The sequence below is a fragment of the Palaemon carinicauda genome, chromosome 5, assembly GCF_036898095.1.
Source record: "Palaemon carinicauda isolate YSFRI2023 chromosome 5, ASM3689809v2, whole genome shotgun sequence".
In the NCBI taxonomy this organism is placed as follows: Eukaryota; Metazoa; Arthropoda; class Malacostraca; order Decapoda; family Palaemonidae; genus Palaemon; species Palaemon carinicauda.
In genome coordinates, this window is record NC_090729.1 from 110614776 (window position 1) to 110632600 (window position 17825).

General features: G+C 45.6%; 2 protein-coding genes across 2 annotated transcripts in view; both read right to left on the bottom strand.

The window, feature by feature from the left end:
- The window catches only part of LOC137641392 (uncharacterized), a 307472-nt gene that overhangs the window by 168360 nt on the left and 121287 nt on the right, over window positions 1-17825 (bottom strand). The gene's annotated exons all lie outside the window — the stretch shown is intronic.
- LOC137641391 (dentin sialophosphoprotein-like) overlaps window positions 1-17825 on the bottom strand; it is an 87762-nt gene that overhangs the window by 49004 nt on the left and 20933 nt on the right. Inside the window, exon 3 of the mRNA XM_068373910.1 lies at window positions 6592-6717. Within this exon, the coding sequence (XP_068230011.1) occupies window positions 6592-6717 (126 nt within the window). The remainder of the gene's footprint in view (window positions 1-6591; window positions 6718-17825) is intronic.

Genomic DNA, 17825 nt, shown 5'->3' on the forward strand with positions numbered 1-17825 from the left:
GAGACCTGCAGGAATGCAGGAAAGTCAACTCCAACTCAAATTTCCTCCATATCAGTAGCCTTACGGCTACTGGTGAGAGAAGTGGCTTATAAAGGAGTCAGAATCACTAATCAAATTATCTTCCACCTCCAAAGCCACAACCGGACGATCTTGGTGCAGGTCCTCGGCCAGCATTGCAAGCTGTCAGAGCAGGCACTGCACGCTGGACTTGCTTCTGAAGACTGGGGTCTTCCAAGAGTTTTGGAAACCCAGTTCTCCAGAAGCGAAGCTTCATCCTTCCTTTCACAAGCCTTGTTTGTGGAGAAGGCCAGAAAAATGGAAATCTCCTTAGAACCCCTTTGCTTACTTGAACTTCACGGAAGCCTCTACTGGTTCTTGCTTGTTATGTGAAACAGCGATGGAAGGCACGGTGTAAACAGAATCAATCAGCGACAGACTACAATACTCAATGTAAGGGATCTCCCTTGGAGACTTTGATCCACTGAGTCTCAGATTGGAAAGTGTCCCCAGGAGGCGGTGTTACTTGCCTTTTAGGTTTATGTATCTGATCCAATTTTATTGGGACAATGCCCAATTCCTCCCATGAAGGGTCTACAACAGATGTCTTGTATTTCTAAGTATTGCTGCAATCTAGAAATCTGCAGCGGCGGAGAAAGGTCTAGAGGGCACGAGATCAAGCAGGAGGAACTCCCTTCTGTCAACTCAACAAGGGAATGCGCTGAAGTCATCCCTAGCAGGAGCAGAAACTCTCTCCTAATGTGCCCCCCAAAACCAACACCTTTACAAGCCTATTCCTTGATGGGGAGGAAACCAGAAGCCCCAAGGAAGGCCACAAGACACGCAGAGCATCTTGAATAGAAGACTTCCCCAAAGGAAGTAGCCCTCCCTGACCCGACAATTGCACCAGCGTTAAAGGGCTACACCTCTACTTGATCGCCCGCCAAAGGAGGTTGAGCGAGAAGAGCTGGAGAGACGGGCACCAGGCGAGAAGGAGAGGAGTTGGGGCTTCTTCAACTTTGAGAAAGACCCTGAAAAGGAAAGAATCCATTATACACTTCTTCCTCCTCCTGCCATACTGCTCAAACTGGAAGGATGGCCACTCCCGACACTTATTGCATGGAGAAGCCTGTGTGCAAGTGTCCTCTGCATGCAAGGCCAAGCCGGTGAGAATTGTGTTCCTTTGCGGGACGCATAAGCGGTTCGCCATGCATCCTCACTAAGCAAGTGCAACTTTCACACCTGTTAAGGCAAAAAAGAAATTTTAATTTCAAGCCTGTACTCCAGATTGGAAGAGATACATTTGCTCTTAATCATGCCTGAAATCCTAGTGGTGTAGTACTGAGTGAGTGAGGGGGGTTGCTTCCACACTCCCTACTGGTAACAACCCAAACGGTTGTTGACACCTAATCAAGTTTTATAGCTGCATTCCAGCTTCACTATTATCATTCTTCAATATGCAGAACAAGGGTTTGTATTCATTAGGAACAAAGAAAATTTTAAAGCCAAGCTTGAAGAGATGCCAATAGCAGCATGTCTGTGTTACTCAGCAGCAAGATCAAAGGGGCTATTCAGTGTACCAGCAAAAGGGGCGGGAAAGCTGGCCACTAACCACCAGCTATTGCCGACACCTTGATACTGTATAAGTTTTAAACCGACGAGTTCCAGCTGCACTCGAATCCATTCTAGTATTAAAAGGATAAAGGGTTTGTATCCGGGTAGGAGCAAACAAGAGTTTAGACTACCTGCTGTCGAGAAGCACTTCAACGGAAACAGATTAATCACTATTATATAACTACACTGAGCAGAATGTCCAAATATTATAAAAAAAAAAAAAAAAAAAAATTCATATATAGACCTTTCAAATCATAAAAAGCATTTTGATATATGGTATTGACATATAAAAATAGAAATTTACCAACATCAGTTTCTACTCTTAGAAATAAAGACCTTACTATATCCAGCTCTGCAGAAGACAAGGAAACAGTATAAAATGTGTAAGCTTTAATTAAAAGCTTTGCCTTCATATTGCACTACACAATATAAACATTATATTTGACTCCATTAGAACAATGAGTCATAAAATTATCTGTTGATTTTAATATACAGTACCACATTCTAATAACAATTCTAATCAAATTGTTTCTTCTTATCATATCCCAACACTGCACTATGTGCTTTCCTTCTGCTTCTTCAGTTGAAACTATCACAGCTTTTCTTTCCGTGCTTCAATTGGTAAGCTCAAGTATCTTGTGTGTAACTAAATTAACAGCCATTTCAATTTTCCTTCTATTCAAATAATGTCCTGTATTTTTTTTGAGAAATTTCTATTATTACTGGTACAAACTATGCATTTTTCTACTGTGGTTATATAGATTTGTACTTCACTTTAACTTGAAAACTCCTAGAATTTCAATTTTTACACTAATTTCCAGAAATTGCAAATGTAGTGTATTTAGTGTTATCAAAATACAACCCCTTTAATTGCTTTACACCACAGTGGAGTATGTTTCCATATAAAAGTTTACACTGTAATGAGATAAATCCTTTTATCCTTTCTATAATTGTGCAACTTGATAACTAATTCAATAGCCTTTGTCATCCTCATTTTGTTGAAAACATTACATGATGTAGCAGCGAAAACTATTAGAAAAAAACTAGTTCTCAGTGATGATTAACCAATCATCTTCATGAAGAATTCATGAAAATAACTTCATTGTGAAATGAAGTAACTTACTAGTTTCTTCCTAACACATATTTCAGTACGCACAAATTTACCGATTGTGTTCATCTATTAGCCGTATGAAACTAATATAATCCCCCACCCACCCAACCAAGGCCATCTGGGTGTTGACAGATACAAAACAGAAAAAAACCTCTCAACCTAAATATACATATTCACTACAAAGTAGTTTACACCAACTAATATTATTGTACATAGTTTGAAATAGTTTTGTACCTAGATACTTAAGCAAAATTATTGATTTTTTTCCATTTTCAGCCTTCTCTCATTATCCTACTTGGAGATGAGAAATAAATTTAAAGCACTTGCAGCCTCAATAAACTCTGATACTCATTCAATCTCAATTCCTAAAAACTCGTGGGGAAAAAAAATAATTCAAGAATTTTAAAAGGCATTCGTACATTACAAAAAAATTACACAAGGACAAAAAGATTTCAAGTAAGAGTATACTTGACTTCGGCATGAGTAATAAATCAAACTGAATGAAACATTAATATTGAATCCAGTCTTAAATATGAACCTATACGTTTTGAAAAGTACAATTATGGTGGCAGTCCTATATATATAACCAAATAGCCTCTGAAAACCGTCTTTTCTAGAGATGAAATACGTTAGAAAAAATTTCTACAGTATACGGTAAGTCGGCTTACCTTAAATTTTGAATACGTATACAATAAGAAACATTTCAAAAAATACACATTCAATCCTGCAGAAATCTTGTGGATATCCTCACAAGTTATCTTTATCTTCTCTGCTAGAAGAATATTTTTCACTATAGTTACCAGGATAACTAACCTGGTGATAACTTTTTCCCTCACTTCTTTGACTTAATGAAGTTCCTGAAACTTCTGGCAGATTACGCCTGTGGGTCTGAATATCACTAGAAGGAACATCACTAACACGCTGCCACTGAGTTTCATAAGCAGAAACCTCTTGGCCACTAAATTCCGAGGAGGAAGAGGATGGGATTATAACGTGCTCTTGACCACTAGTGTCTATGTGCAGCATAAGATTATTAAGATCTACATTTGGACCTAGCTGAGTTGGATCTATGTAGAGGGTTCGTGTAGCTCCATCTTCTAAAGTGGCCTCTACCGCCATCAGATTACTATTACCCTCACTCAATGATGAAGTGGGTGCAGTTGGTACAGTATTTCCATGGGCATCAACAGCAACTAGCATGTATGAGGTTCCTGAACTGGACATTACAGCAGGATCTCCAGACTTAGAATGATACACTCTTTCTGAGGACACCCCTAACTTGTTATACAAGGCACTACCTTCAAGAGTAACCTTCTCTGAAGTACTAGGCCCTTTTTCATGCACCATGCTGCGATCCTGGGTACTTAAATTCAAAACTTGTGGCATATCTTCAACTTCTTCAGTTTGTTCCACATATTCTTCACTGAAACTCTTTCGTACTTTATCACGAATTAAAGCAGCAGTGGGTGTGCTTTCAGCATCAATAGTTTCTGTGAGTTTATCAATATTTTGAGTTAGTTTATCTGTATCTTTCATAAATTCCTCAATATCTTCAGAAGGGCCAGCTACAACTTCATGTTCATGGGACTCTTTAGGGAGGGATGAAGGAGACAGCTCTTTGGAGTAAGATTTCATTTTGTGTGTATTATCTTCTTCACCATATTCTTCATGTTTTTCTGCATGTCTTGACCCAGAATCATGATAACCACTTGGCATACTGCTGCCACCAGAGGTTGAATGGAGCGATCTGTGAGCCTTGTGTACAGCATATGGTTCAAGTGGCTTCCCTGTGTCTTCAAGCTCCTGTTCATCATAAGCTTCATATACCTTTCCTTCAGTGTGAATTCTGCTGTAGGAGGATTCACTACTTTTAGAATTCTTATATTTGCCAAACTTATACTGTTGCTTTGGCTCATACACATCAGGTTCACCGGGAGATTCATGGCCCTTGCTTACACTAGTTTCCTCACTTTGGTCATACTCTGTTGAAAAGAAGTCGCCCGCTTTCCATAATCTACTTCTATTTCCCGTTCCAACATTTCTATCTTTACTCTTTTTACATTCCTCATACATTCCACTGCTATCCTGCTGGTAACTTCTATCTGAACTTCCCTGGCTGTCTGGCTCCAATTCCTCTTTCGACTTTTTCTGTGGTTTGTAACTTTTACTAGCATCATAACTTCCACTATGAGCATCAAATTCATAGGGTTCCTTTGTTCTTTCAGTGTGAGAAACATCCTTTACTTCCTCAGTATTGGCAATATCTAATTCTCCTTCCTCCTCAAATTCATAATTTCTAGCGTAACTTCCAGTTTCTTGACTGGCAACATCCTCCTCTTCTGATTCATAATCTGGTAACAGCTCAGAGGAATCCTCCACATTTGGAGCATTGTCAGGATCTTTTTTGCCCGTACTCTGTGGTAGACCACTTTCATATTCGCTATCAGAGTCCTCTGCTTTCAAAGACTTCTCTTCAGGTGATTCACTTCTACAAGACAAGTTGTCCCTCGCAGACCTAAGATCGTCATAGTTGGACAAGCTGGAAGAATCATGTGGAGATTTGTATGTCTCCTGAAGCAGTCTATACTTCTGTAAAGATTCATAAGGTTTTTTAGGTGGCTCATACGGTTCATGAGGTGATTCACCTATCTCATCCACGTACTCATATATGTCAGCAGAAGATTTCTGGCTTACATCTTTTGTAGCTTTAACTGTATCTTTTTTCAATTCCTCCTTTTCTGTTTCGTCACAGATGAAAGATTTGCTCTCAACCGAATCACTTGAAGTTGACTTTGAACATGATTCCTCCTCTATCTTTAATGGCGATAAGCTTTCAGACTTAGACATTACTTCCGAAGACTCTTCCTTGACATCACTAATAACCCCTGATTCTGGTTGTATCTCTGATTTTGGAGGATCCTTTTTGTCTTCTTCTCCCTCCTCCTCCTCCTCTTCCTCTTTTTCACATTTCACTCCATTGCCATTCTCAAATACAACTTCACTAGTATCCTGGTTAATGCTTTCTCCTGGTGAATTTTCTTCCTCATCTGAGTCTACATTCTTGTCATAATACTTTTCCCAGTCACTGCAATCACTATCAGAATCATTACTTACGTATTTTGAGGTCTGGCTTGAATTGGAATTAACAATGATTGGCGTTGTTGCAAGCAGAGCATCAAAAGCAGAATTTACATCCTCAGCTTTAGGCATAGGCATACGTTCATGATTCGGCAATGGAGGAGGGTACCCATCATCATCGCTGTATCCATCATCAGAATCATCATCCATGGCCCCAGAGACTTCAGCTCTGCCATTAGTAGCATTACTGGAACCAGGTGCTTCCTCTTCCTCATCATCCCAATCCTGTAACAACTGCTGAGTATCATGTCCTTCTTTTGGAGCACCCAATACTTCACCATTAGTATGAGAATGGTCCACAGCATTCTTTCCCTTTGGTGGACGGCCCCTCTTTTTGCCATCTTTGTTAGCCTTTGATCCCCCAGGCTTTCTCCTTCTCCGTCCTGGAATCTTGATCCCAGTATCAAAGTCGTATACTTTTTTCAAGTGAGCTTTGTTGTGCCACACAATGACATTGATCCGAGTGCACGTGAACCCACAGAGAATACACTTGAACCAATTGGAGGCATTGAGGCTATCCTCAATCACTTCCCTTTTGGGCTGTTCCAGTATTCTGACCTGGTGTTGAATAATAACCCCTTTAATCTTACCATTTCCTGCATTTCTCAGCCCTGACTTCTTATAAACAACAGCCTGCCCAATATCTGACCCAATCTTTGACCCTTCATCCTTCTTCTTCTTGGCCTTGGGTAGACCAAATCCTAAATCACTATAATCTACTCTGCGCTTACCCATTACTTCGCCCATAGTCTGTAGGATGTTCATGTCACCGCCAGTCAGCTTTTCTGCAGTAACAATGTCACTTTCAAATTTCCTTAAGAGATCAACCTCACCATGAGACTGATTCTTGTTTATATCTGAAAATACAAAAGTAAAAATTTTTATATGCCTTCTGATTATGTTAACACATAAAAATCATAAACTAAATAATAATACACATCTGAAACCAAAGTACATACATACATACATATACCATGGCACTTCCCCCAATTTTGGGGGGTAGCCGACATCAACAAAGAAACAAAAACAAAAAGGGGACCTCTACTCTCTACGTTCCTCCCAGCCTAACAAGGGACTCAACCGAGTTCAGCTGGTACTTCTAGGGTGTCACAGCCCACCCTCCCACATTATCCACCACAGATGAAGCTTCATAATGCTGAATCCCCTACTGCTGCTACCTCCGTGGTCATCTAAGGCATCGGAGGCAGCAGCAGGGCCTACTGGAACTGCGTCACAATCGCTCGCCATTCATTCCTATTTCTAGCACGCTCTCTTGACTCGCTCACATCTATCCTCCTATCACCCAGAGTTTCCTTCACTCCATCCATCCACCCAAACCTTGGCCTTTCTCTAGTACTTCTCCCATCAACTCTTGCATTCATTACCGTCTTTAGCAGACATCCATTTTCCATTCTCTCAACATGGCCAAACCACCTCAACACATTCATATCCACTCTAGCTGCTAACTCTTACACCCGTTCTCACTCTCACCACTTCGTTCCTAACCCTATCTACTCGAGATACACCAGCCATACTCCTTAGACACCATCTCAAACACATTCAATTTCTGTCTCTCCATCACTTTCATTCCCCACAACTCCGATCCATACATCACAGTTGGTACAATCACTTTCTCATATAGAACTCTCTTTACATTCATGCCCAACCCTCTATTTTTTACTACTCCCTTAACTGCCCCTAACACTTTGCAACCTTCATTCACTCTCTGACGTACATCTGCTTCCACTCCACCATTTGCCGCAACAACAGACCCCAAGTACTTAAACTGATCCACCTCCTCAAGTAACTCTCCATTCAACATGACGTTCAACCTTGCATCACCTTCCCTTCTCTTACATCTCATAACCTTACTCTTACCCACATTAACTCTCAACTTCCTTCTCTCACACACACTTCCAAATTCTGTCGGTAATCGTCCAAGCTTCTCTTCTGTGTCTGCAACCAGTACAGTATCATCCGCAAACAACAACCGATTTACCTCCCATTCATGGTCATTCTCGTCTACCAGTTTTAATCCTCGTCCAAGCACTCGAGCATTCACCTCTCTCACCACTCCATCAACATACAAGTTAAACAACCACAGCGACATCACACATCCCTGTCTCAGCCCCACTCTCACCGGAAACCAATCACTCACTTCATTTCCTATCCTAACACATGCTTTACTACCTTTGTAGAAACTTTTCACTGCTTGCAACAACCTTCCACCAACTCCATATAACCTCATCACATTCCACATCGCTTCCCTATCAATTCTATCATGCGCTTTCTCCAGATCCATAAACGCAACATACACCTCCTTGCCTTTTGCTAAATATTTCTCACATATCTGCCTAACTGTAAAAATCTGATTCATACATCCCTTCCCTCTTCTAAAACCACCCTGTACTTCTAAGACTGCATTCTCTGTTTTTTCCTTAATCCTATCAATTAGTTCTCTACCATACACTTTTCCAACCACACTCATTAGCATAATATCCCTTGAATTAAAACACTCATGCACATCTCCCTTACCCTTATATAGTGGTAGAATATTCTCACACACCCAGTCTACTGGTACCATTGACAATATAAAACAGTTATTAAACAATCTCACTAACCATTCAAGTACAGTCACACCCCATTCCTTTAACATCTTAGTTCTCACACCATCCATACCAGGTACTTTTATTACACTTATTTCATCTAATACTCTCCTCATTTCCTCTCTCATAATCTCTCATTCTTGTCTCCCATCACTGGCACCTCAATACCTGCAACAGCAATCATATCTACTTCCCTATTATCCTCAACATTCTGTAAACTTTCAAAATATTCTGTCCACCTTTTCCTTGCCTTCTCTCCTTTCAACAACCCTTCCTTACTCTCTTCACTTCTTTCCAAAACTTCTTCCTATTCTCTTCATATGAGCGACCCAATCCCTGACCCCACCTCCAGTCAGCCGGCCTCTTTGCCTCAGCTGCCTTACGTTTTATTTCCACATTTTTCTCTTTATATCTTTCATACTTCTCTACACTAGTACTCTGCAGCCATTCAAACACCCTCTTTTTCTCTTCCACTTTTATCTTCACTCCTTCATTCCACCATTCACTACCCTTCCTCATGTTGCCTCCAACAATCCTCTTGCCACATACATCACTTGCAATCCCAACAAAATTTTCTTTTACTAACTTTCACTCCTCTAAATTATCAGTTTCTCTTACTTTCACTCTGTAATATGCTATTTCCAACCTTTCTTGATATTCACTTTTTACCACAGGTTTTATTAACTCTTCAACCTTCATTACCTCCCTTTTACATCCCCCACACTATTCCCCCACTTTTTTTGCTACAACTAATTTTCCTTCCACCAAAAAATGATTAGACATACCATTAGCTATACCTATAAACACGTGCATGTCTTTCAATCTTCCAAACATTCTTCTAGTTATCAACACATAATCCATTAATGCCCTTTCTACCACTCTTACATTTACCACTCTTATTCATGTAAACTTGTTATTATATCACCAATTTTAAGTAATTTGTATTTTTCCTAACAGTACTTACCTCGAACTACTTTCTTAGGAGTATCTGGGATCTCCTCCCAACCGACCAGAGTTTTGAGTAGTTTACCCTAGTCCCGTTTTCTATGAGGGGTAACCTCAGGTGGAGTGATACGGGCCCTGAGGCTAACCCCGGGTCAGAGAGCATGCTTGCTCAGGTCTCGATCTCCAGTAAGTTATTGATAGCTTAGGTATCTATGAAGTCCAGCAAGGCACTCGGGGTAGGATGGGCGGGCCATTACCCGAAAGTAGTTCGAGGTAAGTACTGTTAGGAAAAATACAAGTTACTTAAAATTTGTGATTTGTTCCAACACGGACTACTTACCTCGAACTACTTTCTTAGGAGACTTATACCTTAGGAGGTGGGAGTGTCCTTCAGGACCTAGAGACCATGACGAGTATAGAAGAGGAACCTAGGTAGGAGACTAGGTTCTGCTGACCTCAAGGAAAACACGAGAAAATAGGGAAAACTACTCAAAAAACCATCTTAGTGTCTAAGTAACTCACTTCTGCAAGAATCCTAGGAGACATGTCCTTCCAATGATAGTGTATCCCATGGCAGTTTCAGGGGGCTACCCGAGTCATTTCCGGTAACGGAATAGGGGAAGGAAGAACAAGGGGGCTCAGGAAGGAACCTGTGTCTCTTGGACTTGCTACCCACAGTTACCACTGGGGCTACACCTTTTAAACCGTTTGGAGCGTGGAAATGACGGAACCGAGCGAGAACCCGTCCATGGACTTTCTCGAGTAGTCCTTCAAGTAGTGAGTCGTAAAGGTCAACTGGCTAGGCCAAGTACCTGCCCTTAGGATTTGGCCCACTGCCATGTTTTTCTCAAACGCCAATGAAGTATTTAGACCCCTAATGTCGTGGGGTCTGGGCTTTCCTGGAAGGGAGACCCCTGCACTACTGTAGGCCCTGACGATCACTTGCCTTAGCCAGAAGGAGATAGTGTTCTTGGAGACTGGCTTCTTCACAGTCCCGAGGGAAATGAACAGACTCTTGATCTCGGGACGAAGTCTAGCTGTCCTCTCTAAATACTGCCATACTGCCCTGACAGGGCACAGCAGCAAGTCCCTCGGGTTGTCCGAAAGGATAGCTGGCACTGAGAACCCTTCAACTTTGGGGTCCCAAACAGCTGGATTCTGAGTCTTGATGAGCGTCGAGATATATCTGGAGGCACCTAGGTCTATGTCCTTCAGGAGGAAGATTTGGGATGGACGTGCCCACTTCGTCCCTGAGATAGATCAGGAAGTCTGCTATTTCGTGAATGGAGGCCCCTAACGGCCTGATGTTCTTCGAGGAGCACCCCTTAGAAAAGGTAGCCCACTTAGCCTAGTACACCTCGACTGACGAACGCCTCAGGTACCCTGACATCCCTGATGCCATCCCCGACGGATATCCTTCCTTTCTCAGGAGACGCTTGATAACCTCCACACGTGAGGGTTTTCGTGGAACCTCTGGAAGTGAGGCTGCCGGAGAAGGTCTGGTCTGTCTGGAAGTGGCGCAGGTGGAAGGCATGCCAGATCCTTTAGACCCGCGAACCACTCTCTCTCTTGCCACCAGGGCGCTACCAAAGTCACCCACAGGTTGGCCGTCCGTCTCACCCTGTGAGGACCTGTCTGAGCATCCCAAAGGGTTGGAAGTCGTTAACGTCGAGGTTGTCCCAAGGGTGTTGGAAGGCGTCCTCGAACGCTGCTGCTGGATCTGGCACACGGGGAGCTGTGCATTTAGTCTCGTGGCGAAGAGGTCTATCACCGGCCAGCCCCACTTCAGGAAGAGGGTTTTGACCACTTCTGGGTGTAGGGACCACTCGGGCCCTACCACTTGACCCATCCTGCTGAGGCCGTCGGCCAGGACGTTCCTCTTCCCCTGAGAGAACCTAGCTGAAAAATTGATTTGTTCCACTTCGGCCCATTCTAGGAACTCCATCGTGAGACTGCACCGTTCCTTCGACTTCAGTCCTCCTTGCTTTTTCACGTAGGCCACCACCGTGGCGTTGCCGCACACCGGAGCCACGGTGCTTCCCCGGGGTAGATGGACGAACTCTAGGCACGCCCTTTGTACGGTCCTCATCTCCAGCACGTTTATGTGCAGGTTCGTCTCCTCAACTTCCCATTTACCTTTTGCCGTTTTGTCGAGAAGATGGGCACCCCAGACCTCCTTGGATGCGTCCATGAACAGGAGCATCTCCGGAGGGTTGGCTGCGAAGGGCATTCCCTTGAGGGTGTTCGTTCTGACGTGCCACCACTCCAGGACTTCCTTCGTCTCCGGGGACACCAGGACTATCTTGTGCGGGGAGTCCTATCAGTCTTTGCCAGTCCTTGGCTCTCCTGGGCTGGCCTGACAGGAAGGGCCAGAGTGTCTGTTTCAGGTTGTCCAATCTCTCTGCGGAGGGAAAGGCCCTCGTCATCCGGGAGTCTAGGACCAACCCTAGGTAGGTCATCCTGGTAGAGGGTATCAGCTGGGACTTCTCCAGGTTGATGATGATACTCAAGACGTTGCAGAACTGCAGGAGCTTCGCGCCTTGCTCCCTCAGTACTTCCTCTGAGGCTGAAAGCAACAACCAGTCCTCTAGGTACCGAATCTGGCAGACGCCCTGTTCGTGTGCCCAGACTGAAACTGTTGCGAAGACCCTCGTGAAGCCCTGAGGGCTGTCGACAGTCCGAAGCAGAGGGTTTTGAACTCCAACGTTTGGGTACTCCATTTTACCCTTAGGTACTTCCTGCTGGAGGGATGGACAGGGACCTAGAAGTAGACGTCTTTGAGGCCTATGGACCTCATGAAGTCCTCCTCCTTCAAGGCCGCTAGGACCGACTTCGGAGTGTCCATCTTGAAGTTGGTGTTGCACACGAATTTATTGAGGGCTGAAAGGTCTATGACCGGTCCCCAGACCCCTGTCGCCTTCTCCACCAGGAAGAGCCTGCTGTAGAAACCTGGACCCGGTTTCTTGACTGGTTCTACTGCCCCTTTCGCCAGCATTGCCGAGCCTTCTTCCTGCAATGCTGCTACTCTCAAGGGGTCCTTGGGTGCCAACCACTCTGCCTGTTGATCTGGGATCAGAGGTGGGGGTCCTATAGGAAGAGCAACCTGTACCCCTCCTTTAGTACTGCTACGGTCCACGGATCCGCTCCGTTGTCCCGCCATGCTTGCCAAGATCGTTTGAGGCATCCACCCACCTGAGGCGTCAGCAGAAATAGGGGGCCTCCCCTGCTATCTCCTTCGAGAGCCGCGGCCTGAACGCCCTCTCCTTGAGCCCGAGTAGGAGGGTCTGAGGGCTAACTGTGGAGTCGAAGCTCCTCTACAGGGGGCAAGGCAAGGGAAAGATTACGTGTGCCAACTTCTACATATGACGGGCGGAAGGAGCCGAAGAGGCACTGGGCAAAGGTGGGGGGGGGGTCTCTCCAGTGGCCACTGAGGCAGGCACTGGAGAGGCAATAGCCCTGTTTGACCCGCTAGGGGGGAAAACCACTTTGCCTTCATCACAGTTGGAGCCGTCAGAAACGGGGGTAGCCGTCATGGGTCTACCCCCTCCCAGGGAAATCAGTGGGGTTTAAGTACCCTGCCATGTCAGCGGCCGCCTCCGATGCTTGGATGGGGCTGGCCGGGACAATGGCACGGCTGGCTCCATCACGGATGGAGCCACCGGGACGGAGGTATCTGTCATGGGTCTACCCCCTCCCGGGGAATCCGTGGGGTGTGAGTACCCTGGTAAACCAGCGGTTGACCACGAAGCCTGAATAGAGCTGTCGTGGTACTGGGTATGGATGCCATGCTGCTGGGTCGAGCCAGCGGCTGCCTCCGCTGGACGGATGGAGCTCCTGCGGAGATCCATGGAGATGCGGGCTTCCCCGTTCTGGCTGGTTGGTTCCTTCGTTCAGGGCGGGCCATCGAAGAACCGGAGGCCGGGACAAGGCTGCCAGTCCGAAGGGGCGACTCTTTCCGCTGGGTGGGAGAAGTCGGAACATTCGCGGGCTTATGCCTGTCGACGGAGACCTGGTGCGATGACTTCCGTCGATGATCAGGTCTGCTGGAGGAGACGTACCACGAGGATGGCGAAGGAGCTCTAGGAGCCAGCCAGTGAGGGTCTCTGCTGCACGGGGGTATCTACCAACCTGCTGAGGCCCGAGAGCCAATCCTCATCAGTCGCGGGCTTCGGTTCGTCCAGTCTGTGGTGCCGTCTGATGAGGGCTAGTAGTTTTCTGTACGCGGGGGCCTCGTCCGCCGAGCCTTCTGTCGGATGCTCTTCTTCCTGAGAAGGAGCACCTACGACGGGGGGTCCCACTTGGGGTGAAGGCATCCTTTGTCGTGGTACGACTTCGGCGGTTCTGGATGGAGGACGGGTATCGCCGATGGGACGGAGGCCTCCATCCTGGACTTGTCTCTCCCCATGGAGGACCAAGCTGCTGCATGCTTCCTCGTGGCTGCTGATTGTCTTTCACGTTCTGGCCGGCCTGTCGAAGTCTTGGAGGCTGGGACACGGCTGCCAGACCGAAGGGGCGACTCGCCGCTGGGCGGAAGGAGTCGGAACCTTCGCGGACTTATGCCGGTCTGCCAGAGCCTTCTGTAGGGGGCGTATTTCAGAGCGGGAAAACGAGCCCTTGGGAGCCAGCCAGAGGTACCCGGAACTGCTGAAGCTCCCAGGAGGTGTGTGCGTGGGATGGCGACACACACCCATTCCTCCCTAGGGGGACGACTTCTTCTGTGCCTCCTTCTGGGAGATCTAGCGTGCCTCCTGTTGCAGCGAGATCTGGAACGGGAACGGGACCTCCTTCTGCGGGAGCTCTCTCCCCTCCTCTACTGGTCCCTTGGGGCTCCATCCTCCGAGGAGAAAGAGTATAACTAGAAAGAGGAGCCCGAAGATTTGTAGGGCCGCACCGAAGGGTCCGAGTCGTCCCGCGTGGACGCTCCTCCGTGGGGGACCAGGTCTCGAAGCCCTCTTCCATCCTCAGCGGCGACCTGAAAGGCGTCTTGGGGGGAACCCACGTAATGGAGTCCGACAGCGGGGAAAGCTCCTTCTCGGCGGCGCCCTCGGCTGCAGAAGTGACTGAAAAACACACCAAAGAGGCTGGAGAAGAATTAGGGACATTTTTCCCCCACTTGGCGTCATCAGAGGAGACGTGGCCAGCTTGCACCAGGACTCCATCTCCCATACACACTCTCGCCTCTCCCTCAGGCCCCTCACTCGCCTGGAACGACGCCACAACCCCACTATCCTGAAGATCAGACTCCTGGGGAAGAGCAATGGGCCTCTTCCCCACAACTGACTTACCTCGTCCCCTACTCTGGGTAGGGGAAGGTGGCTGAGAAGCTCTATCCGACGAGGCATGGGGAGAAGTAAGCGGCGAGGAGAGGAGAGGCTTCCTATGTGACCTCTTGGACGCCTTCTTCTTCTTGGTGCCGTAGTGCACCCACTGCACCTCGTTCCAGGACTCACATTCCGGACACGTGGCTGTAGGAGAACATAATCTGCCCCTACACGACGAACACAGAGGAGAAGGGTAGGAAAGGGTATAGAATGAACACAATGGGTCGACGTGGGGACCGCGTGAGACACAAAGGGGGTCGGGGACACAAAGGGTCGCACTGGGTAAGGAGAGAGCATCAAGATGTTATCGCGACGCGACCAGAGAACTTACTGGAGATCGAAACCTGAGCAAGCATGCTCTCTGACCCAGGGTTAGCCTCAGGGCGCGTATCACTCCACCTGAGGTTACCCCTCATAGAAAACGGGACTAGGGTAAACTACACAAAACTCTGGTCGGTTGGGAGGAGATCCCAGATACTCCTAAGAAAGTAGTTCGAGGTAAGTACTCCGTGTTGGAACAACTTTCTTTTTGAAAAAAAAAACTAGAACTTACAATCAACTCTTGCTCGACACACATATCTACCAGTCTCTCACCACTCTCATTTTCCCCTGGTACACCATACTTACCAATGATACCTTCTACCTCTCCAGCACCCACTCTAGCATTTAAGTCACCCATGACAACTACATAATTCCCTCTACCCAGTCCTTCTACACACCTAATTAATTCATTCCAGAATTAATTCTGCTCTCCTTCACTTTTCTCACAACCTGGCCCATACACGCTAACAAAAGCCCAACATTCCCTACCCAACCTAACACTTACCCACATTAACCTAAGATATCTCCTTCCATTCCAATACTTTACCTGTCATCCATTCACTCAGCAATAAAGCCACACTCTCTCTTGCTCTTCCCCTTTCAATTCCAGATACTCTACCAGTCACTTCACCCTTCCCTTTTATCTTTGTCTCACACAAATCCAATATATTCATCCTTATATTCCTAAACATACTTCCAATCTCATATTATACACACACATATATGTGTATGTATATATGTAAATTTGGAAATACAGGGTAATTTGTATTTTTCCAAGCTATGCAAACCTTAGTTCTTTACTTGGGATATATGTTTCAGCGAGAACTGGATTTAGCCATAAAAACTTTCACACATTGTGAACAACCCTCCACTAATTGAAGGGGAGGGGGGTAAAGAGAGTAAACCAAAATCCAGGCTCACACGCTAACACATTGAGCTCTCTTCTCTTTCGACTGCAGGCAGAAATTCTAGGGGGAAGGAGATGGCAGAACCCTGTTTGACTTAAAATTTCAGGTGCAATTCTCAATAGAAAATTTACTTTTGAGAGAAGCAACAGGTCTGTCTCTTCTTCAATTGCACAAAAAATTGGATTATTTTGAAAGTCTTGTAAGATTTTCGAGGATCAATCTATTCGGAAGAAGTGTTTTAATTCTTTCATTCCACCTTGTTCAAGTACAGTTCTCAGATCTGGTTTTCAGCGACTGATTCTTATCTCAATTTGTTGGACAGAAACTTCAAGTCTTAAATTTCTTATTCCTGATCTAGATATTTATCTCTGGCACCGTCATTCAATTAGTTCATTATTCAAGTTGCATAAGATTTTTCATAATTCTGACCATCCTTTAGATTCAGAACTTCCTGGACAGTACCATCCTCTTCGTAATACTAGGTATGCAGTTAATTCTAATAGACAGGCCTTCTCCATTATGAGGCTCAATACTACAAATTATTCTTGAAGTTTAATTCCAGCTGTGACCTAGTTGTGGAACAATCGTCCTAAACAGGTAGTTGAATCGGTTAGAACTTTAAAAGTTCAAACTTGCAGTAAATGTTTTTATGATGAACAGGCTGACATGAGTCTTCTTTTCATAGTTTATATATGAATGTTCTGTTTTAATGTTATTACTGTTCATTAAATATTTTATTTCATTGTTTATTATTTTTCTTAAAGTTTATTAATTTCTTTATTTCCTTTTCTCACTGGGCTATTTTTCCCTGTTGGAGCCCTTATACTTAGAGCATCCTGCTTTTCCAACTTGGGTTGTAGCTTGGCTAGTAATACCAATTGCCCAACTCCCCCTTGCAGGGAGATTGAGGACATAAAATATACAGTACACACTTTTCAGACGACAAAACTAATATGGTGCTTACTGGCAGTCGGAAGGAGACCACCTTGCAGTCTATAAATAATGTGTCCCAAGAGGAGGGAAGGTGAAGGAAGAAAATGTCAGTCATTCTATCGATTCATTCCAGACTACAACCATATAGCTTCTGGCCTCAACAGACTGCTACCAGTCCAGCAGAGGAGCTAAGGTAGCTAAACCACTATTGAGCGACCACCACAGGAACTAAAGTGAATTTATCTAGGGTCCCGTGGGTTACATCTTGCAGGTAATGGTGGCAAGCAAGGTAAAAGTTGATATGGCTAAGAATGATTACTGCTGCTGCAAAGGTCTGTAGACCAAACTGGAGCTACCTCCAAATGAGTAGATGACCAAGGTACTCACCCTCTAGCGAGACTCGCAGACTTGTGATATCCAGGGGTATGGTGGACAGTACTTCCGACTCCAGGAAGTTGTCCATCATAATCACCAAAATGCTCCGAAAAGCTAGTGCAAGTGGTGCCGAGTCACGTATCCTCTTACCAGGCATTCGAGGGGGAGACCACTCAGGGGAGGAAGACCTTTCACACTGGCGAGAGCGTCTTCCATACTCGTAGGGTTAAGATTTGATTGAAACCTCAGGCTGAGCACTCAGCGCAGTTGGAACTCTGAAGAGAACCAGGCTGCAATTCTTCAGGAAGGACAAGAATAACTGGAAGGGACTCCCCTCCAGTGGCTTCGTGGGAAAAGTCTAGCCTAACCCCTACGAAGGAAGCTGTGCACTCCTGCTGTGCCCCAAGCTTCAACATCAACAATTGTTCCTTAGTGGGAACCCAAATGCCCCAAGGAAGGCCACAACTGATGTAGCGCATCAAGAAAGCTAAACTCCTTATGGGGAGAAGGTTGTCCGGGGATTAAACGGTCATCATACTTATCCGATCTGCTTCCT